This window comes from Mobula hypostoma, unplaced genomic scaffold, assembly GCF_963921235.1.
Source record: "Mobula hypostoma unplaced genomic scaffold, sMobHyp1.1 scaffold_104, whole genome shotgun sequence".
In the NCBI taxonomy this organism is placed as follows: domain Eukaryota; kingdom Metazoa; phylum Chordata; class Chondrichthyes; order Myliobatiformes; family Myliobatidae; genus Mobula; species Mobula hypostoma.
Genome location: NW_026948216.1, coordinates 257,180 through 279,341, shown reverse-complemented (window position 1 = coordinate 279,341; position 22,162 = coordinate 257,180). Strand labels below are relative to the sequence as shown.

Here is a 22,162-nt window from a genome sequence, read left to right as displayed (position 1 = left end):
CCCTCCTCTTCCAAGGCATTCCCACCAATCCCTCCACCTAACCTCCCTCCCTCTCCTCCTACATCTTTCCCCCTTTCCCTCACTCCACCTCTTCCCCTCACTGCTATCTCCCCCTTATCCCTCCCTCACTTCCACTCCCTCATTCCCTCCCTCTCTCCTCTCCTCCTTTCTCCCTCCTCAGCGCCCTCAAAAGCGGCGACTCTTTAAGGCCGCCATTTTGTCCCCTTGGCCCCGCCCTTCTTCCCCGATCCGGCGACCGGAAGGCGACTGCGCAGGCGCGCCCTTCCCCTTCCCCCCCTCCCAGGAGGAGGCGGGGCCCGCGGCGGCGCAGCGGCGGGTGATTGGCCGGCGCCGGGCACGCCCCGCGCGGGCGCGAGGACCGGGTGGCGGGAGGGAGGCGACGGTTGGGAACGTTAGGAGCGCGGGAACGGAGCGGGGGGCGGGGCCTCGGCAGACGGAAGAGAAGGAGGTGGGGGAGGGGTGGAGGGAGCTCCCTCAATCCCTCCAAATTATCCTTCTCCCTCAATCCCTCCAAACTATCCCTCTTCCCCAATCCCTCCAAAACTATCCCTCCTCCCTCAATCCCTCTGAACTATCCCTCTTCCCCAATCCCTCCAAAACTATCCCTCCTCCCTCAATCCCTCTGAACTATCCCTCTTCCCCAATCCCTCCAAAGCTATCTCCTCCTCTCTCAATCCCTTCAAAACTATCCCTCCTCCCGCAATCCCTCCAAACTATCCCTCCTCCCTCAATCCCTCCAAACTATCCCCCTCCCTCAATCCCTCCAAACTATACTCCTCCCTCAATCCCTTCAAAACTATCCCTCCTCCCTCAATCCCTCCAAACTATCCCTCCTCCCTCAATCCCTCCAAACTATCCCCCTCCCTCAATCCCTCCAAACTATACCCCTCCCTGAATCCCTTCAAAACTATCCCTCCTCCCTCAATCCCTCCAAACTATCCCTCTTCCCCAATCCCTCCAAAGCTATCTCCTCCTCTCTCAATCCCTCCAAACTATCCCCCTCCCTCAATCCCTCCAAACTATACCCCTCCCTGAATCCCTTCAAAACTATCCCTCCTCCCTCAATCCCTCCAAACTATCCCTCTTCCCCAATCCCTCCAAAGCTATCTCCTCCTCTCTCAATCCCTCCAAACTATCCCCCTCCCTCAATCCCTTCAAAACTATCCCTCTTCCCCAATCCCTCCAAAACTATCCCTCTTCCCCAATCCCTCCAAAACTATCTCCTCCTCTCTCAATCCCTCCAAACTATCCCTCCTCCCTCAGTCCCTTCAAAACTATCCCTCCTCCCGCAATCCCTCCAAACTATCCCTCTTCCCAATCCCTCCAAAACTATCCCCCTCTCTCAATCCCTCCAAACTATCCCTCCTCCCGCAATCCCTCCAAACTATCCCTCTTCCCAATCCCTCCAAAACTATCCCCCTCTCTCAATCCCTCCAAACTATCCCTCCTCCCTCAATCCCTCCAAAACTATCCCTCCTCCCTCAATCCCTTCAAAACTATCTCCTCCTCTCAATCCCTCCAAACTATCCCCCTCCCTCAATCCCTTCAAAACTATCCCTCCTCTCTCAATCCCTCCAAACTATCCCCCTCCCTCAATCCCTTCAAAACTATCCCTCCTCCCTCAATTCCTTCAAAACTATCCCTCTTCCCCAATCCCTCCAAAGCTATCTCCTCCTCTCTCAATCCCTCCAAACTACCCCCTCCCTCAATCCCTTCAAAACTATCCCCTCCCTCAATCCCTCCAAACTATCCCCCTCCCTCAATCCCTTCAAAACTATCCCTCCTCCCTCAATCCCTCCAAAACTATCCCTCTTCCCCAATCCTTCCAAAGCTATCTCCTCCTCCCTCAATTCCTTCAAAACTATCCCCCTCCCTTAATCCCTCCGAAACTATCCCCTTGCTCAATCCTTCCCATATCCCTCAATCCCTCCAAAACTATCCCTCCTGCCTCAATCTTTCTCCATCCCTCTTCCCCAGTCCCTCCAAAGCTATCCCCTCCTCTCTCAATCCCTCCAAAAATCTTCCTTAATCCCTCCAAAAACCTTCCCCGTCCCTCCTCCCTCAGTTCCAACTAAAATCTTCCCCAATCCCTCCAAAACACCCCCTCCTCTCTCAACCCCTCCAGAAATCTTCCTCAATTCCTCCTAAACTATCCCTCCTCCCTTAATTCCTCCAAAAACCTTCCCTGTCCCTCCTCCCTCAGTTCCAACTAAAATCCTCCCCATCCCCTCCTCTCTCAACCCCTCCAGAAATCTTCCTCAATCCCTCCAAAACTATCCCCTCCTCTCTCAGTCCTTCCAAAAACCTTCCCCAATCCCTCCAAAACTCTTCCTCCTCCCTCAGTCCCTCCAAACTATCCCCCTCCCTCAATCCCTCCAAAAATCTTCCTTAATCCCTCCAAAAACCTTCCCCGTCCCTCCTCCCTCAGTTCCAACTAAAATCTTTCCCAATCCCTCCAAAACATGCCCTCCAGAAATCTTCCTCAATCCCTCCCAAACTATCTCTCCTCCCTCAATCTTTCCCCATCCCTCTTCCCCAATCCCTCCAAAGCTACCCCCTCCTCTCTCAATCCCTCCAAAAATCTTCCTCAATCCCTCCAAAACTTTCTCCATCCTTAATTCTTCCAAAAACCTTCCCCACCCCTCCTCCCTCAGTTCCAACTAAAATCTTCCCCATCCCCTCCAGAAACCTTCCCCAATCCCTCCAAAACTATCCCCTCCTCTCTCAATCCTGCCAGAAATCTCCCTCAATCCCTCCAAAACTACCCCTCCTCCCTCGATCCCCGAAACCTTCCCCAACCCCTCCAAAGCTATCCCCTCCTCTCTCAATCCCTCCAAAACTCTCTCCTCCCTCAATCCCTCCAAAAAGCTTCCCCATTCCTCCCTCAATTCCAACTAAAATCTTCTCCAATGCCTCCAAAACTATCCCTCCTCCCTCAGTCCCTCCAAAACTATCCCCTCCTCTCTCAATCCAGAAACCTTACCCCAATCCCTCCTAAACTATCCCCTCCTCTCTCATTCCCTATAAAACTGTCAATCCTCCCTCAATCTCCCCTGGAGGATGAGAGTGGCCGTCTATGTGTGGAGCCTCGTGGGATGGGGGAGATCTTAAACAGCTTTTCTTTTTGCATCAGTATTTACTCAGGAAACTGGCGTAGTGTATATGGCAGGAAAGGAAACAAGGAGTAGTGTCGTATATATAGAGATTAAAGAGGAGGAGATGTTTGCTGCTTTACAGCGAATAGAGATAGATAAATCCCCCAGGCCTGACATGATATTTCCTCGGACATTGAGAGAGACTAGTGTAGAAATTGCAGGGGCCCTGGCAGAAATATTTAAAATGTCCTTAGCCACGGGGATGGTGCCAGAGGACTGGAGGGTAGCTCATGTTGTTCTGTTGTTTAAAAAAGGCTCCAAAAGTAAACCAGGTGATTACAGACCAGTGAGCCAGACATCGGCAGTAGGTAAATTATTGGAAGGTGTCCTGAGAGATCGGATGTACAAGTATTTGGATAATCAAGGGCTGATTAAGAATAGTCAGCGTGATAGATCGTGTTTAACGAATCTTGTAGAGTTTTTCGAGGAGGTTAGTCATAGTCATAGTCATACTTTATTGATCCCCGGGGAAATTGGTTTTCGTTACAGTTGCACCATAAATAATAAATAATAATAAAACCATAAATAGTTAAATAGTAATATGTAAATTATGCCAGGAAATAAGTCCAGGACCAGCCTATTGGCTCAGGATGTCTGACCCTCCAGGGGAGGAGTTGTAAAGTTTGATGGCCACAGGCAGGAATGACTTCCTATGACGCTCTGTGCTGCATCTCGGTGGAATGAGTCTCTGGCTGAATGTACTCCTGTGCCCACCCAGTACATTATGTAGTGGATGGGAGACATTGTCCAAGATGGCATGCAACTTGGACAGCATCCTCTTTTCAGACACCACCGTGAGAGAGTCCAGTTCCATCCCCACAACATCACTGGCCTTACGAATGAGTTTGTTGATTCTGTTGGTGCAAGGATAGTCAGCAGGGCTTTGTGCGTGGTAGACCGTGCTTTACGAATCTTGCAGAGTTTTTCGAGGAGGTTACCAAGAAAGTAGACGAAGGGAAGGCTGTGGATGTTGTCCACGTGGACTTTAGTAAGGCCTTTGAGAAGGTCCCACGTGGGAGGTTAGTTCAGAAGGCTCGGACACTAGGTATCCACGGAGAGGTTGTGTACTGGATTGGAAATCGGCCGTGTGGGAGAAGACGGAGAGTGGCAGTGGATGATTGCTTCTCAGACTGGAGGCCTGCCCCTAATGGTGTGCTGGGACCATTGTTGTTTGTTGTCCATATCAGTGACTGAGATGATAATGTGGTAAATCGGATCAGCAGGTTTGCTGAGGACACTAAGATTGGAGGCGTTGTGGACGGCGAGGAAGGCTTTCAAAGCTGGCAGAGGGATCTGGGGCAGAAAAAATAGCAGATGGGATTTAACGCAGACAAGTGTGAGGTGTTGCATTTTTGGAAGGACAAATCAAGGTAGGACATGCACAGTAAATGGTAGGGCACTGAGGAGTGCGGGGGAGCAAGGGGATCTGGGAATACAGATACATAATTCCCTGAAAGTGGTGTCACAGGTAGACAGGGTTGTAGAAAAGGCTTTTGGCGTCCTGGCTTTCACAAATCAAAGTATTGAGTATAGGAGTTGGGATGTTATGGGGGAGGTTGTATAAGACATTGGTGAGGCCAAATTTGGAGTATTGTGCACAGTTCTGGTCACCTAACTATAGGAAGGAGATCAGTAAGATTGAAAGAGTGCAGAGAAGATTTACTAGGATGTTGCCGGGACTTCGGGAGTTGAGTTACAGGGAAAGACTGAACAGGTTAGGACTTTATTCCTCGGAGTGTAGAAGAACGAGGGGGGGGGGATTTGATAGAGCTTTGCAAAGTTACGAGGGCTATAGACAGAGTAAATGCGAGTAGGCTCTTTCCACTTAGATTAGGAGAGATAAATACGAGAGGACATGGCTTTAGGGTGAAAGGGGGAACTTCTTCACTCAGAGAGTGGTGGGAGTGTGGAACGAGCTGCCATCTGACGTAAATGTGGGCTCACTCTTAAGTTTTAAGAATAGATTGGATAGGTACATGGATGGGAGAGGTCTGGAGGGTTATGGACTGGATGCAGGTCAATGGGACGAGCGGAATAAAGTTTCGGCACAGATTAGAAGGGCCGAATAGCCTGTTTTCTGTGCTGTAGTGTTCTATGGTTCTAACTACTCCTCCTCCCTCAATCCCTCCAAAAACCTCCTTCATTAATCTCTCTCCTCTGCCAAGCCCTCAAAAAAACCTCAGCTCCCTCTCTCCTTCAATCCCCCAAACCCTCAGTTCCCACAAAATCCTCCCTCAATCCCTCCTCTGCCAATCCATCAGAAAACTAGCTCCTCTCTTCTCCCTCAATCCCTCCAAAATCTCCTCCCTTAATTCCTCTGTCCTTCACTAATCCCTCAGACACCCTAAACCCCTCTCTCCACACACAATCCTTCCAAGACACTCCTTCCTCCCTCAATCCATCCTAAGCCCTCCGTCAATTGCTCCCTCTTCTTCAATTCCTCTCAATCCCTCCAAAATCCTCCCTTCTTCCTCAATCCATCCAAAACACTCTCTCCCTGCTAAACCATCCCAGCCCTCACCCTCTCAAAAACTCTCCCTCTCAAAACTTTTCCTCATTCAATTTCTCTCCCTCACAATTATTCTCTAAATCTCTACAAAACTCTATCCTCAATCTCTCCAAAACCTACCTCCTTCCTCAAACTCTCTGAATCAGTCCTGCTTCCCTCAATATCTTCAAAGCTCTTCCTCAATCCCTCCAAGATCCTCTCTCTTTGCTAAAACCTACCTTCCTCCCTCAATCACTCTAAAGCCCTTCCACCTCCCTCGATCACTCCAAAATCTTCCTTGCTCTATCAATTCTTCCAAAACCCACCATCAGTCACTTCAGAATTCTCCCTCTTCCCTCAAACCATCAAAACCTTAAAGCACATCCTCTTTCCTCAATCCTTCAAAACACTTAGCTCCTACAATTGCCTCAAAACCCCCTCTCCTCCCTCAACCCCTTCAAAACCGTCACTCAAATTTCACCCTTCCTATTTCAAACCCCTCTCCCATTCCTCAACACCCTCTCCAATCCCTCGGTCCACCCTTGAAACACCTTTCATCAAAGGCCTTCCATACCTCAGCCGCAAAACTCTCCCTTCTCCTTTATAATCCTCGATTGTAACTCCAATACCTTCCTCCCTCCCTCACCCACCTCAATCCTCCCAAAAATATCCCCGAACTGCATCTACCTGACTATCCCTTCTATTCTCCCCAGAAATCACCAACAGACCTCCAGATCCCACCCTTCATCTCCAACCTACTGATTGCCCCTCAAAATGCACCCAACCCGATTCACTATCATACACTCCCTCCCCTACACCCCTCCCCGTCTCCGTCATCCCCTCACTCCCCTACAGCCCTCCCCGTCTCCATCACCCCCTCCCTGCCCGTCTCCCCTCCCCGCCTCCGTCACCCCTCCATCCCCTACACCCCTCCCCGTCTCCGTGACCCCCTCCCTCCCCTACACCCCTCCCCGTCTCCGTGACCCCCTCCCTCCCCTACGCCCCTCCCCGTCTCCGTCACCCCCTCCCTCCCCTACACCCCTCCCCGTCTCCGTCACCCCCTCCCTCCCCCACACCCCTCCCCGTCTCCGTCACCCCCTCCCTCCCCTAAACCCCCCCCCCTCTCCGTCACCACCTCCGTCCCCTACACCCCACCCCGTCTCCGTCAACCCCTCCCTCCCCTAAACCCCTCCCCATCTCCGTCACCACCTCCCTCCCCTACACCACACCCCGTCTCCGTCACCCCCTCCCTCCCCTACACCCCTCCCCGTCTCCGTCACCCCCTCCCTCCCCTACACCCCTCCCCGTCTCCGTCACCCCCTCCCTCCCCTACACGCCTCCCCGTCTCCGTCATCTCCTCACTCCCCTACACCCCTCCCCGTTTCCGTCACCCTCTCCCTCCCCTACGCCCCTCCCCGTCTCCGTCACCCCCTCCCTCCCCTACACCCCTCCCCGTCTCCGTCACTCCCTCCCTCCCTCCCCTACACCCCTCCCCGTCTCCGTCACCCCCTCCCTCCCCTACACCCCTCCCCGTCTCCGTCATCTCCTCACTCCCCTACAGCCCTCCCCATCTCCATCACCCCCTCCCTGCCCGTCTCCCCTCCCCGCCTCCGTCACCCCTCCATCCCCTACACCCCTCCCCGTCTCCGTGACCCCCTCCCTCCCCTACACCCCTCCCCGTCTCCGTCACTCCCTCCCTCCCCTACACCCCTCCCCATCTCCGTCACTCCCTCCCTCCCTCCCCTACACCCCTCCACGTCTCCGTCACCCCCTACCTCCCCTACACCCCTCCCCGTCTCCGTCACCCCCTCCCTCCCCTACACCCCTCCCAGTCTCCCTCACCCCCTCCCTCCCCCACACCCCTCCCCGTCTCCGTGACCCCCTCCCTCCCCTACACCCCTCCCCGTCTCCGTCACTCCCTCCCTCCCTCCCCGTCTCCGTCACCCCCACCCTCCCTTACACCCCTCCCCGTCTCCGTCATCCCCTCCCTCCCCTACACCCCTCCCCGTCTCCGTGACCCCCTCCCTCCCCTACACCCCTCCCCGTCTCCGTCACCCCCACCCTCCCTTACACCCCTCCCCGTCTCCGTCATCCCCTCCCTCCCCTACACCCCTCCCAGTCTCCGTCACCCCCTCCCTCCCCTACACCCTTCCCCGTCTCCGTCACCCCCTCCCTCCCCCACACCCCTCCCCGTCTCCGTGACCCCCTCCCTCCCCTACACCCCTCCCCGTCTCCGTGACCCCCTCCCTCCCCTACACCCCTCCCCGTCTCCGTCACCCCCTCCCTCCCCTACACCCCTCCCCGTCTCCGTCACCCCTCCCTCCCCTACAACCCTCCCGTCTCCGTCACCCCCTCCCTCCCCTACACCCCTCCCCGTCTCCGTCACTCCCTCCATCCCCAACACCCCTCCCCGTCTCCGTCACCCCCTCCCTCCCCTACACCCCTCCCCGTCTCCGTCACCCCCTCCCTCCCCTACACCCCTCCCCGTCTCCGTCACCCCCTCCCTCCCCTACACCCCTCCCCGTCTCCGTCACCCCCTCACTCCCCTACACCCCTCCCCGTCTCCGTCACTCCCTCCATCCCCAACACCCCTCCCCGTCTCCGTCACCCCCTCCCTCCCCGTCTCCGTCGCCCCCTCCCCGTCTCCGTCACCCCCTCCCTCCCCTACACCCCTCCCCGTCTCCGTCACCCCCTCCCTCGCCTGCAACCCTCCCTGTCTCCGTCACCCCCTCCCTCGCCCGCACCCCTCCCCGTCTCCGTCACCCCCTCCCTCCCCTACACCCCTCCCCGTCTCCGTCACCCCCTCCCTCCCCTACACCCCTCCCCGTCTCCGTCACCCCCTCCCTCCCCTACACCCCTCCCCGTCTCCGTCACCCCCTCCCTCCCCTACACCCCTCCCCGTCCCCGTCACCCCCTCCCTCCCCCACACCCCTCCCCGTCTCCGTCACCCCCTCCCTCGCCCGCACCCCTCCCCGTCTCCGTCACCCCTCCCTCGCCCGCACCCCTCCCCGTCTCCGTCACCCCCCCCTCCCCTACACCCCTCCCCGTCTCCGTCACCCCCTCCCTCCCCTACACCCCTCCCCGTCTCCGTCACCCCCTCCCTCCCCCGCACCCCTCCCCGTCTCCGTCACCCCCTCCCTCGCCCGCACCCCTCCCCGTCTCCGTCACCCCTCCCTCGCCCGCACCCCTCCCCGTCTCCGTCACCCCCTCCCTCCCCTACACCCCTCCCCATCTCCGTCACCCCCTCCCTCCCCTACACCCCTCCCCGTCTCCGTCACCCCCTCCCTCCCCGACACCCCTCCCCGTCTCCGTCACCCCCTCCCTCCCCGACACCCCTCCCCGTCTCCGTCACCCCCTCCCTCGCCCGCACCCCTCCCCGTCTCCGTCACCCCCCCCTCCCCTACACCCCTCCCCGTCTCCGTCACCCCCTCCCTCCCCTACACCCCTCCCCGTCTCCGTCACTCCCTCCCTCCCCTACACCCCTCCCCGTCTCCGTCACCCCCTCCCTCCCCTACACCCCTCCCCGTCCCCGTCACCCCCTCCCTCCCCCACACCCCTCCACGTCTCCGTCACCTCCTCCCTCCCCTACACCCCACCCCGTCTCCGTCACCCACTCCCTCCCCTACACCCCTCCCCGTCTCCCTCACCCCCTCCCTCCCCTACACCCCTCCCCGTCTCCGTCACCCACTCCCTCCCCTACACCCCTCCCCGTCTCCCTCACCCCCTCCCTCCCCTACACCCCTCCCCGTCTCCGTCACCCCCTCCCTCCCCTACACCCCTCCCCGTCTCCGTCACTCCCTCCCTCCCCTACACCCCTCCCCGTCTCCGTCACCCCCTCCCTCCCCTACACCCCTCCCCGTCTCCGTCACCCCCTCCCTCCCCTACACCCCTCCCCGTCTCCGTCACCCCCTCCCTCCCCTACACCCCTCCCCGTCTCCGTCACCCCCTCCCTCGCCCGCACCCCTCCCCGTCTCCGTCACCCCCTCCCTCCCCCACACCCCTCCCCGTCTCCGTCATCCCCTCCCTCCCCTGCACCCCTCCCTGTCTCCGTCACCCCCTCCCTCGCCCGCACCCCTCCCCGTCTCCGTCACCCCTCCCTCCCCTACACCCCTCCCCGTCTCCGTCACCCCCTCGCTCCCCTACACCCCTCCCCGTCCCCGTCACCCCCTCCCTCCCCCACACCCCTCCCCGTCTCCGTCACCCCCTCCCTCCCCTACACCCCTCCCCGTCTCCGTCACCCCCTCCCTCCCCCGCAGCCCTCCCCGTCTCCGTCTCCATCATCCCCTCCCTCCCCTGCACCCCTCCCTGTCTCCGTCACCCCCTCCCTCGCCCGCACCCCTCCCCGTCTCCGTCACCCCCCCTCCCCTACACCCCTCCCCGTCTCCGTCACCCCCCCCTCCCCTACACCCCTCCCCGTCTCCGTCACCCCCTCCCTCCCCTACACCCCTCCCCGTCTCCGTCACCCCCTCCCTCCCCTACACCCCTCCCCGTCTCCGTCACCCCCTCCCTCGCCCGCACCCCTCCCCGTCTCCGTCACCCCCTCCCTCCCCCACACCCCTCCCCGTCTCCGTCATCCCCTCCCTCCCCTGCACCCCTCCCTGTCTCCGTCACCCCCTCCCTCGCCCGCACCCCTCCCCGTCTCCGTCACCCCTCCCTCCCCTACACCCCTCCCCGTCTCCGTCACCCCCTCGCTCCTCTACACCCCTCCCCGTCCCCGTCACCCCCTCCCTCCCCCACACCCCTCCCCGTCTCCGTCACCCCCTCCCTCCCCTACACCCCTCCCCGTCTCCGTCACCCCCTCCCTCCCCCGCAGCCCTCCCCGTCTCCGTCTCCGTCATCCCCTCCCTCCCCTGCACCCCTCCCTGTCTCCGTCACCCCCTCCCTCGCCTGCACCCCTCCCCGTCTCCGTCACCCCCCCCTCCCCTACACCCCTCCCCGTCTCCGTCACACCCCCTCCCCTACACCCCTCCCCGTCTCCGTCACCACCCCCTCCCCTACACCCCTCCCCGTCTCCGTCACCCCCCCCTCCCCTACACCCCTCCCCGTCTCCGTCACCCCCCCCTCCCCTACACCCCTCCCCGTCTCCGTCGCCCCCTCCCCGTCTCCGTCACCCCCTCCCTCGCCCGCACTGACCCTCGGTCTCTCTGTTGCCAGGACTCTGACCGGGAATGTCTCAGCCGTCCCCGCCGCCCACCGTCGTCATCGACCCGACTGTGGCCCCGGACTCTGCGCGGGTGAAGTCGCCAACGGTGGCGTCGCGGACCCGCCTGCGGACCATGGAGGGGGCGCCCGACGGCCGCCTCAGCTGGATCAGCGTCTCCCACTACAACCTGGCGCGCCTCACCCTCACCGAGAGGCTGCACCTGGAACTGAGGGACCTCGGGGTGAGGGGATGGACTGGGGGGCGAGGGAGGAGTGGACGCGTCGTGGGGAGGGGGGGAGCGAGGGAGGAGGCAGGAAACGCCGAGGGGAGACCGCGAGTGACTCTTTCCTCCGATTGCAGGCGATCGAGATCCTGGTCGGCGTGATCGAGATGCTTTTTGGTGTCCCGCTGCTGTTCGCCGAGAGTTACTCCTACCCGGCGATGATCGGCATCCCCTGGGTCGCCGGCATCTGGGTGGGTCCGAGGAGTCCCGGGAAACACCCTCCTTCCGCCCCCACCGTCCCTCGACACTCCCCACCGGTCACGGTGCGTGTCCCACCCTCGTACGCCGAGGTCCCCCCGTCACTCGACACTCCCCACTGTTCACGCTGCGTGTCCCATCCTCGTATCTCGAGTCACCCCCCTGTCCCTCGACACTCCCCACCACTCACGGTGCGTGTCCCACCCTCGTACGACGAGGTCCCCCTGTCCCTCGACAGTCCCCATCGTTCACGGTGCGTGTCCCACCCTCGTACGACGAGGTCCCCCTGTCCCTCGACACTCCCCACCGTTCACGGAGAGTGTCCTACCCTCGTACGACGAGGTCCCCCCGTCCCTCGACACTCCCCACTGTTCACGGAGAGTGTCCTACGCTCGTACGACGAGGTCCCCCCGTCCCTCGACACTCCCCACTGTTCACGGAGTGTGTCCCACCCTCGTACCCCGAGGTCCCCCTGTCCCCTCGACACTCCCCACCGTTCACGATGCGTGTCCGACCCTCGTACCCCGAGGTCCCCCTGTCCCCTCGACACTCCCCACCGTTCACGGAGAGTGTCCTACGCTCGTACGACGAGGTCCCCCCGTCCCTCGACACTCCCCACTGTTCACGGAGTGTGTCCCACCCTCGTACCCCGAGGTCCCCCTGTCCCCTCGACACTCCCCACCGTTCACGGTGCGTGTCCGACCCTCGTACCCCGAGTCCCCCCTGTCCCCTCGACACTCCCCACCGTTCACGATGCGTGTCCGACCCTCGTACCCCGAGGTCCCCCTGTCCCCTCGACACTCCCCATCGTTCACGGTGCGTGTCCCGCCCTCGTACCCCGAGTCCCCCAGTCCCTCGACACTCCCCACCGTTCACGGTGTGTGTCCCACCCTCGTACGCCGAGGTCTCCCCGTCCCTCGACACTCCCCTCCGTTCACGGAGAGTGCCCTACCCTCGTACGCCAAGGTCCCCCCGTCCCTCGACACTCCCCACCGTTCAGTGTCCGTGTCCCACCCTCGTACGCTGATACACTCCCTGGTGCCCCGTCTGACGTCTTCGTTTTACTCTCCAGTACGTCCTGGCCGGCTCGCTGGTGATCCACCTGATCCACTCCCGCACTCTCTTCCACGTGAGTATGTGCTCCGCCGTTTCGAGCAGTGGGAGCGGTTGGAGATGGCGACCTCTCCGTGGGACTCTCACCTCTCCCTCTCTCTCACTCTCTCCCCGCCCTGTATCCCCTGCAGAAGCGGCTGATCCTGGTGACTCAGGTGTTGAGCAGTCTGGCAGCCATGATCTCCTGCATCATCCACAACCTGTCGCTCTTCTACCTACCCACCACTCCCTACCACTATTTCATGGTAAGGGGCATCTCACCCCCCAAACCCGCCGTCCCTCTGTAAACCCCACGTCCCAATTTCTCCCTCTCCCTGTCTCTCACCCCAGTGACTGACCGTATCTCTCTGTCACCCCAGTGACTGACCGTATCTCTCTCTCCCCAGTGACTGACCGTATCTCTCTCACCCCGGTGACTGACCGTATCTCTCTCTCTCATCCCAGTGACTGACCGTATCTCTCTCTCACCCCGGTGACTGACCGTATCTCTCTCTGTCACCCCGGTGACTGACCGTATCTCTCTCTCTCACCCCGGTGACTGACCGTATCTCTCTCTCTCATCCCGGTGACTGACCGTATCTCTCTCTCACCCCAGTGACTGACCGTATCTCTCTCTCTCACCCCGGTGACTGACCGTATCTCTCTCTCACCCCAGTGACTGACCGTATCTCTCTCTCACCCCGGTGACTGACCGTATCTCTCTCTCTCACCCCAGTGACTGACCGTATCTCTCTCTCCCCCCAGTGACTGACCGTATCTCTCTCTCACCCCGGTGACTGACCGTATCTCTCTCTCTCACCCCAGTGACTGACCGTATCTCTCTCTCACCCCGGTGACTGACCGTATCTCTCTCTCACCCCAGTGACTGACCGTATCTCTCTCTCTCACCCCGGTGACTGACCGTATCTCTCTCTCACCCCGGTGACTGACCGTATCTCTCTCTCTCACCCCAGTGACTGACCGTATCTCTCTCTCACCCCGGTGACTGACCGTATCTCTCTCTCTCACCCCAGTGACTGACCGTATCTCTCTCTCTCACCCCAGTGACTGACCGTATCTCTCTCTCACCCCGGTGACTGACCGTATCTCTCTCTCTCACCCCAGTGACTGACCGTATCTCTCTCTCACCCCAGTGACTGACCGTATCTCTCTCTCTCACCCCAGTGACTGACCGTATCTCTCTCTCTCACCCCGGTGACTGACCGTATCTCTCTCTCTCACCCCAGTGACTGACCGTATCTCTCTCTCACCCCGGTGACTGACCGTATCTCTCTCTCTCACCCCGGTGACTGACCGTATCTCTCTCTCTCACCCCGGTGACTGACCGTATCTCTCTCTCTCACCCCGGTGACTGACCGTATCTCTCTCTCACCCCGGTGACTGACCGTATCTCTCTCTCACCCCGGTGACTGACCGTATCTCTCTCTCTCACCCCGGTGACTGACCGTATCTCTCTCTCACCCCAGTGACTGACCGTATCTCTCTCTCACCCCGGTGACTGACCGTATCTCTCTCTCTCACCCCAGTGACTGACCGTATCTCTCTCTCTCACCCCGGTGACTGACCGTATCTCTCTCTCACCCCAGTGACTGACCGTATCTCTCTCTCACCCCGGTGACTGACCGTATCTCTCTCTCTCACCCCGGTGACTGACCGTATCTCTCTCTCACCCCGGTGACTGACCGTATCTCTCTCTCACCCCAGTGACTGACCGTATCTCTCTCTCTCACCCCGGTGACTGACCGTATCTCTCTCTCTCACCCCGGTGACTGACCGTATCTCTCTCTCACCCCGGTGACTGACCGTATCTCTCTCTCTCACCCCGGTGACTGACCGTATCTCTCTCTCACCCCGGTGACTGACCGTATCTCTCTCTCTCACCCCGGTGACTGACCGTATCTCTCTCTCACCCCAGTGACTGACCGTATCTCTCTCTCACCCCAGTGACTGACCGTATCTCTCTCTCTCACCCCGGTGACTGACCGTATCTCTCTCTCACCCCGGTGACTGACCGTATCTCTCTCTCTCACCCCGGTGACTGACCGTATCTCTCTCTCACCCCGGTGACTGACCGTATCTCTCTCTCTCACCCCGGTGACTGACCGTATCTCTCTCTCTCACCCCAGTGACTGACCGTATCTCTCTCACCCCAGTGACTGACCGTATCTCTCTGTCACCCCAGTGACTGACGTATCTCTCTCTCTCACCCCGGTGACTGACCGTATCTCTCTCTCACCCCGGTGACTGACCGTATCTCTCTCTCTCACCCCGGTGACCGACCGTATCTCTCTCTCACCCCGGTGACTGACCGTATCTCTCTCTCACCCCAGTGACTGACCGTATCTCTCTCTCTCACCCCGGTGACTGACCGTATCTCTCTCTCTCACCCCGGTGACTGACCGTATCTCTCTCTCACCCCGGTGACTGACCGTATCTCTCTCTCACCCCGGTGACTGACCGTATCTCTCTCTCACCCCAGTGACTGACCGTATCTCTCTCTCACCCCGGTGACTGACCGTATCTCTCTCTCTCACCCCAGTGACTGACCGTATCTCTCTCTCACCCCGGTGACTGACCGTATCTCTCTCTCTCACCCCGGTGACTGACCGTATCTCTCTCTCACCCCGGTGACTGACCGTATCTCTCTCTCTCACCCCAGTGACTGACCGTATCTCTCTCTCACCCGATCTCTCTCTCACCCCGGTAACCGTATCTCTCTCTACCCCGGTGACTGACCGTATCTCTCTCTCACCCCGGTGACCGACCGTATCTCTCTCTCTCACCCCGGTGACTGACCGTATCTCTCTCTCACCCCGGTGACTGACCGTATCTCTCTCTCTCACCCCGGTGACTGACCGTATCTCTCTCTCACCCCAGTGACTGACCGTATCTCTCTCTCACCCCGGTGACTGACCGTATCTCTCTCTCTCACCCCGGTGACTGACCGTATCTCTCTCTCTCACCCCAGTGACTGACCGTATCTCTCTCTCACCCCGGTGACTGACCGTATCTCTCTCTCACCCCGGTGACTGACCGTATCTCTCTCTCTCACCCCAGTGACTGACCGTATCTCTCTCTCTCACCCCGGTGACTGACCGTATCTCTCTCTCACCCCGGTGACTGACCGTATCTCTCTCTCTCACCCCGGTGACCGACCGTATCTCTCTCTGTCACCCCGGTGACTGACCGTATCTCTCTCTCACCCCAGTGACCGACCGTATCTCTCTCTGTCACCCCAGTGACTGACCGTATCTCTCTCTCTCACCCCGGTGACTGACCGTATCTCTCTCTCACCCCAGTGACCGACCGTATCTCTCTCTGTCACCCCAGTGACTGACCGTATCTCTCTCTCACCCCGGTGACTGACCGTATCTCTCTCTCACCCCCCGGTGACTGACCGTATCTCTCTCTCTCTCACCCCGGTGACTGACCGTATCTCTCTCTCACCCCGGTGACTGACCGTATCTCTCTCTCTCACCCCAGTGACTGACCGTATCTCTCTCTCACCCCGGTGACTGACCGTATCTCTCTCTCTCACCCCGGTGACTGACCGTATCTCTCTCTCACCCCGGTGACTGACCGTATCTCTCTCTCTCACCCCAGTGACTGACCGTATCTCTCTCTGTCACCCCGGTGACTGACCGTATCTCTCTCTTTCACCACAGTGACTGACCGTATCTCACTCTCTCTCACCCCAGTGACTGACCGTATCTCTCTCTGTCACCCCAGTGACTGACCGTATCTCTCTCTCTCACCCCGGTGACTGACCGTATCTCTCTCTCTCACCCCAGTGACTGACCGTATCTCTCTCTCTCACCCCAGTGACTGACCGTATCTCTCTCTGTCACCCCGGTGACTGACCGTATCTCTCTCTCTCACCCCGGTGACTGACCGTATCTCTCTCTCACCCCAGTGACTGACCGTATCTCTCTCTCTCACCCCGGTGACTGACCGTATCTCTCTCTCTCACCCCGGTGACTGACCGTATCTCTCTCTCACCCCAGTGACTGACCGTATCTCTCTCTCTCACCCCGGTGACTGACCGTATCTCTCTCTTTCACCCCGGTGACTGACCGTATCTCTCTCTCACCCCGGTGACCGACCGTATCTCTCTCTCACCCCGGTGACCGACCGTATCTCTCTCTCACCCCGGTGACCGACCGTATCTCTCTCTCACCCCGGTGACTGACCGTATCTCTCTCTCTCACCCCGGTGACTGACCGTATCTCTCTCTCACCCCGGTGACTGACCGTATCTCTCTCTCACCCCGGTGACTGACCGTATCTCTCTCTCTCACCCCGGTGACTGACCGTATCTCTCTCTCTCACCCCGGTGACTGACCGTATCTCTCTCTCTCACCCCGGTGACTGACCGTATCTCTCTCTGTCATCCCAGTGACTGACCATATCTCTCTCTCACCCCGGTGACTGACAATATCTCTCTCTCTCACCCGAGTGACCGACCGTATCTCTCTCTCACCCCAGTGACTGACCGTATCTCTCTCTCACCCCGGTGACTGACCGTATCTCTCTCTCTCACCCCGGTGACTGACCGTATCTCTCTCTCTCTCACCCCAGTGACTGACCGTATCTCACTCTCTGTCACCCCGGTGACTGACCGTATCTCTCTCTCTCACCCCGGTGACTGACCGTATCTCTCTCTCACCCCGGTGACTGACCGTATCTCTCTCTCTCACCCCGGTGACTGACCGTATCTCTCTCTCTCACCCCGGTGACTGACCGTATCTCTCTCTCTCACCCCGGTGACTGACCGTATCTCTCTCTCTCACCCCGGTGACTGACCGTATCTCTCTCTCACCCCAGTGACTGACCGTATCTCTCTCTCACCCCAGTGACTGACCGTATCTCTCTCTCTCACCCCAGTGACTGACCGTATCTCTCTCACCCCAGTGACTGACCGTATCTCTCTGTCACCCCAGTGACTCCGTATCTCTCTCTCTCACCCCGGTGACAGACCGTATCTCTATCTCACCCCGGTGACCGACCGTATCTCTCTCTCTCACCCCGGTGACTGACCGTATCCCTCTCACCCCGGTGACTGACCGTATCTCTCTCGCCCCGGTGACTGACCGTATCTCTCTCTCTCACCCCGGTGACTGACCGTATCTCTCTCTCACCCCAGTGACTGACCGTATCTCTCTCTCACCCCAGTGACCGACCGTATCTCTCTCTCTCACCCCGGTGACTGACCGTATCTCTCTCTCACCCCAGTGACTGACCGTATCTCTCTCGCCCCGGTGACTGACCGTATCTCTCTCTCTCACCCCAGTGACTGACCGTATCTCTCTCTCACCCCGGTGACTGACCGTATCTCTCTCTCTCACCCCGGTGACTGACCGTATCTCTCTCTCACCCCGGTGACTGACCGTATCTCTCTCTCTCACCCCAGTGACTGACCGTATCTCTCTCTCTGTCACCCCGGTGACTGACCGTATCTCTCTCTCTCACCCCGGTGACTGACCGTATCTCTCTCTCACCCCGGTGACTGACCGTATCTCTCTCTCTCACCCCGGTGACTGACCGTATCTCTCTCTCTCACCCCGGTGACCGACCGTATCTCTCTCTCTCACCCCGGTGACTGACCGTATCTCTCTCTCTCACCCCGGTGACTGACCGTATCTCTCTCTCACCCCGGTGACTGACCGTATCTCTCTCTCTCACCCCGGTGACTGACCGTATCTCTCTCTCTCACCCCGGTGACTGACCGTATCTCTCTCTCTCACCCCGGTGACTGACCGTATCTCTCTCTCACCCCGGTGACTGACCGTATCTCTCTCTCACCCCGGTGACTGACCGTATCTCTCTCTCTCACCCCGGTGACTGACCGTATCTCTCTCTCTCACCCCGGTGACTGACCGTATCTCTCTCTCTCACCCCGGTGACTGACCGTATCTCTCTCTCTCACCCCGGTGACTGACCGTATCTCTCTCTCTCACCCCAGTGACTGACCGTATCTCTCTCTCTCACCCCGGTGACTGACCGTATCTCTCTCTCTCACCCCGGTGACTGACCGTATCTCTCTCTCACCCCAGTGACTGACCGTATCTCTCTCTCTCACCCCAGTGACTGACCGTATCTCTCTCTCTCACCCCAGTGACTGACCGTATCTCTCTCTCTCACCCCAGTGACTGACCGTATCTCTCTCTCTCACCCCGGTGACTGACCGTATCTCTCTCTCACCCCGGTGACTGACCGTATCTCTCTCTCTCACCCCAGTGACTGACCGTATCTCTCTCTCACCCCGGTGACTGACCGTATCTCTCTCTCTCACCCCGGTGACTGACCGTATCTCTCTCTCACCCCGGTGACTGACCGTATCTCTCTCTCTCACCCCAGTGACTGACCGTATCTCTCTCTTTCACCCCAGTGACTGACCGTATCTCACTCTCTGTCACCCCGGTGACTGACCGTATCTCTCTCTCTCACCCCGGTGACTGACCGTATCTCTCTCTCACCCCGGTGACTGACCGTATCTCTCTCTCTCACCCCGGTGACTGACCGTATCTCTCTCTCACCCCGGTGACTGACCGTATCTCTCTCTCTCACCCCGGTGACTGACCGTATCTCTCTCTCTCACCCCGGTGACTGACCGTATCTCTCTCTCTCACCCCGGTGACTGACCGTATCTCTCTCTCACCCCAGTGACTGACCGTATCTCTCTCTCACCCCAGTGACTGACCGTATCTCTCTCTCTCACCCCAGTGACTGACCGTATCTCTCTCTCTCACCCCAGTGACTGACCGTATCTCTCTCTCTCACCCCGGTGACTGACCGTATCTCTCTCTCTCACCCCGGTGACTGACCGTATCTCTCTCTCTCACCCCGGTGACTGACCGTATCTCTCTCTCACCCCGGTGACTGACCGTATCTCTCTCTCTCACCCCGGTGACTGACCGTATCTCTCTCTCACCCCGGTGACTGACCGTATCTCTCTCTCTCACCCCGGTGACTGACCGTATCTCTCTCTCACCCCGGTGACTGACCGTATCTCTCTCTCTCACCCCGGTGACTGACCGTATCTCTCTCTCTCACCCCAGTGACCGACCGTATCTCTCTCTCTCACCCCGGTGACTGACCGTATCTCTCTCTCTCACCCCAGTGACTGACCGTATCTCTCTCTCTCACCCCGGTGACTGACCGTATCTCTCTCTCTCACCCCGGTGACTGACCGTATCTCTCTCTCACCCCGGTGACTGACCGTATCTCTCTCTCTCACCCCGGTGACTGACCGTATCTCTCTCTTTCACCCCAGTGACTGACCGTATCTCTCTCTCTCACCCCGGTGACTGACCGTATCTCTCTCTCTCACCCCGGTGACTGACCGTATCTCTCTCTCACCCCGGTGACTGACCGTATCTCTCTCTCTCACCCCGGTGACTGACCGTATCTCTCTCTCACCCCGGTGACTGACCGTATCTCTCTCTCTCACCCCGGTGACTGACCGTATCTCTCTCTCTCACCCCGGTGACTGACCGTATCTCTCTCTCTCACCCCGGTGACTGACCGTATCTCTCTCTCACCCCGGTGACTGACCGTATCTCTCTCGCTCCCCGGTGACTGACCGTATCTCTCTCTCTCACCCCGGTGTCTGACCGTATCTCTCTCTCACCCCGGTGACTGACCGTATCTCTCTCTCACCCCAGTGACTGACCGTATCTCTATCTCACCCTGTCCCTGCAGACCGCTCCGTTGCTGCTGTCACTGTTCCTGATGCTGTTCTCGGTCCTACACTTCATCATCTCCTTGCTTATCTGCTACCTGTACATCAGCCTCTTGGATCACAACAGCTGGTAACGGGGCTTCCACGGGTTCGGAGCGCGGCCGGGAGGTAGGAGCTCGCCGGGACGCAGCGGGTGGGGTGGAGAGAGAGAGCCAGGCAGAGACACTGTGCACAACGATCTGGGATGAGTGAGGTTTGCAGGCGGGGGAGGCAGGGGTGAGAGGAGACAGAGTGAGAGAGGTGCTGGAGTGAAAGAGAGGGGTCGTGAGTTCGTCCAAATTCAGCCTGATGTCCATCCAGCAAAACCTGCTGGAATTCCTTAAGGAAATATCTCGCAGGCAAGATTTTGCATGGATGCAAGATTGGCTGACTGGTAGGTGCAAAGTACGGGAATACTGTTTCTAGTGCCCAGCAGAGTGATCATAAGGAACTCTCCCCTCCCCGTAGATGTGGAGAGGATGCTTCCTGTAGTGGAGGAGTCTAGGACCAGAGGACACAGATAGAGTGGATGTGGAGAGGATGTTTCCTGTAGTGGGGGAGTCTAGGACCAGAGGACACAGATGAAGTGGATGTGGAGAGGATGTTTCCTATGGTGGGGGAGTCTAGGACCAGAGGACACAGATAGAGTGGATGTGGAGAGGATGTTTCCTATAGTGGGGGGAGTCTGGGACCAGCGGACACAGATAGAGTGGATGTGGAGAGGATGTTTCCTATAGTGGGGGAGTCTCGGACCAGAGGACACAGATAGAGTGGATGTGGAGAGGATGTTTCCTATAGTGGGGGGAGTCTGGGACCAGCGGACACAGATAGAGTGGATGTGGAGAGGATTTTTCCTGTGGTGGGGGAGTCCAGGACCAGAGGACACAGACAGAGTGGATGTGGAGAGGATATTTCCTGTAGTGGGGGAGTCCAGGACCAGAGGACACAGATAGAGTGGATGTGGAGAGGGTGTTTCCTGTAGTGGAGGGAGTCTAGGACAAGAGGACACCGATAGAGTGGACGTGGAGAGGATGTGTCCTGTAGTGGGGGAGTCTCAGACCAGAGGACACAGATACAGTGGATATGGAGAGGATGTTTCCTGTAGTCGGGGGAGTCTAGGACCAGAGGACACAGATAGAGTGGATGTGGAGAGGATGTTTCCTATTGTGGGGTGTCTAGGACCAGAGGACACAGATAGAGTGGATGTGGAGAGGATGTTTCCCATAGTGGGGGGAGTCTCGGACCAGAGGACACAGATAGAGTGGATGTGGAGAGGATGTTTCCTGTAGTGGGGGAGTCTCGGACCAGAGGACACAGATGGAATGGATGTGGAGAGGATGTTTCCTGTAGTGGGGGAGTCCAGGACCAGAGGACACAGATAGAGTGGATGTGGAGAGGATGTTTCCTGTAGTGGGGGAGTCTAGGACCAGAGGACACAGATAGAGTGGACCTGGAGAGGATGTTTCCTGTAGTGGAGGGAGTCCAGGACCAGAGGACACAGATAGAGTGGATGTGGAGAGGATGTTTCTATAGTGGGGGAGTCTAGGACCAGAGGACACAGATAGAGTGGATGTGGAGAGGATGTTTCCTGTAGTGGGGGAGTCTAGGACCAGAGGACACAGATACAGTGGATGTGGAGAGGATTTTTCTTGCAGTGGGGGAGTCTAGGACCAGAGGACACAGATAGAGTAGATGTGGAGAGGATGTTTCCTGTAGTGGGGGAGTCTAGGACCAGAGGACACAGATAAAGTGGATGTGGAGAGGATGTTTCCTGTAGTGGGCGAGTCTCGGACCAGAGGACACAGATAGAATGGATGTGGAGAGGATGTTTCCTGTAGTGGGGGGAGTCTAGGACCAGAGGACACAGATAGAGTGCATGTGGAGAGGGTGTTTCCTGTAGTGGAGGGAGTCTAGGACCAGAGGACACAGATAGAGTGGACGTGAAGAGGATGTGTCCTGCAGTGGGGGGGTCTGGGACCAGAGGACACAGATAGAGTGGATGTGGAGAGGATGTGTCCTGCAGTGGGGGAGTCTAGGACCAG

General features: G+C 58.6%; 1 protein-coding gene across 2 annotated transcripts in view; it reads left to right on the top strand.

Moving 5' to 3' along the window:
- Window positions 1-10,826: 10,826 nt before the first annotated feature.
- Window positions 10,827-22,162, top strand: part of LOC134341910 (uncharacterized) — a 28,870-nt gene continuing 17,534 nt past the window's right edge. Inside the window, exons 1-5 of one of the 2 annotated variants that reach the window (XM_063039838.1) lie at window positions 10,827-11,048; window positions 11,168-11,281; window positions 12,361-12,417; window positions 12,533-12,646; window positions 20,102-20,249. In XM_063039838.1, the coding sequence (XP_062895908.1) occupies window positions 10,833-11,048; window positions 11,168-11,281; window positions 12,361-12,417; window positions 12,533-12,646; window positions 20,102-20,215 (615 nt within the window). In that variant the 5' untranslated portion in view covers window positions 10,827-10,832 and the 3' untranslated portion in view covers window positions 20,216-20,249. The remainder of the gene's footprint in view (window positions 11,049-11,167; window positions 11,282-12,360; window positions 12,418-12,532; window positions 12,647-20,101; window positions 20,250-22,162) is intronic. The other variant, XM_063039839.1, reaches the window with a different exon arrangement.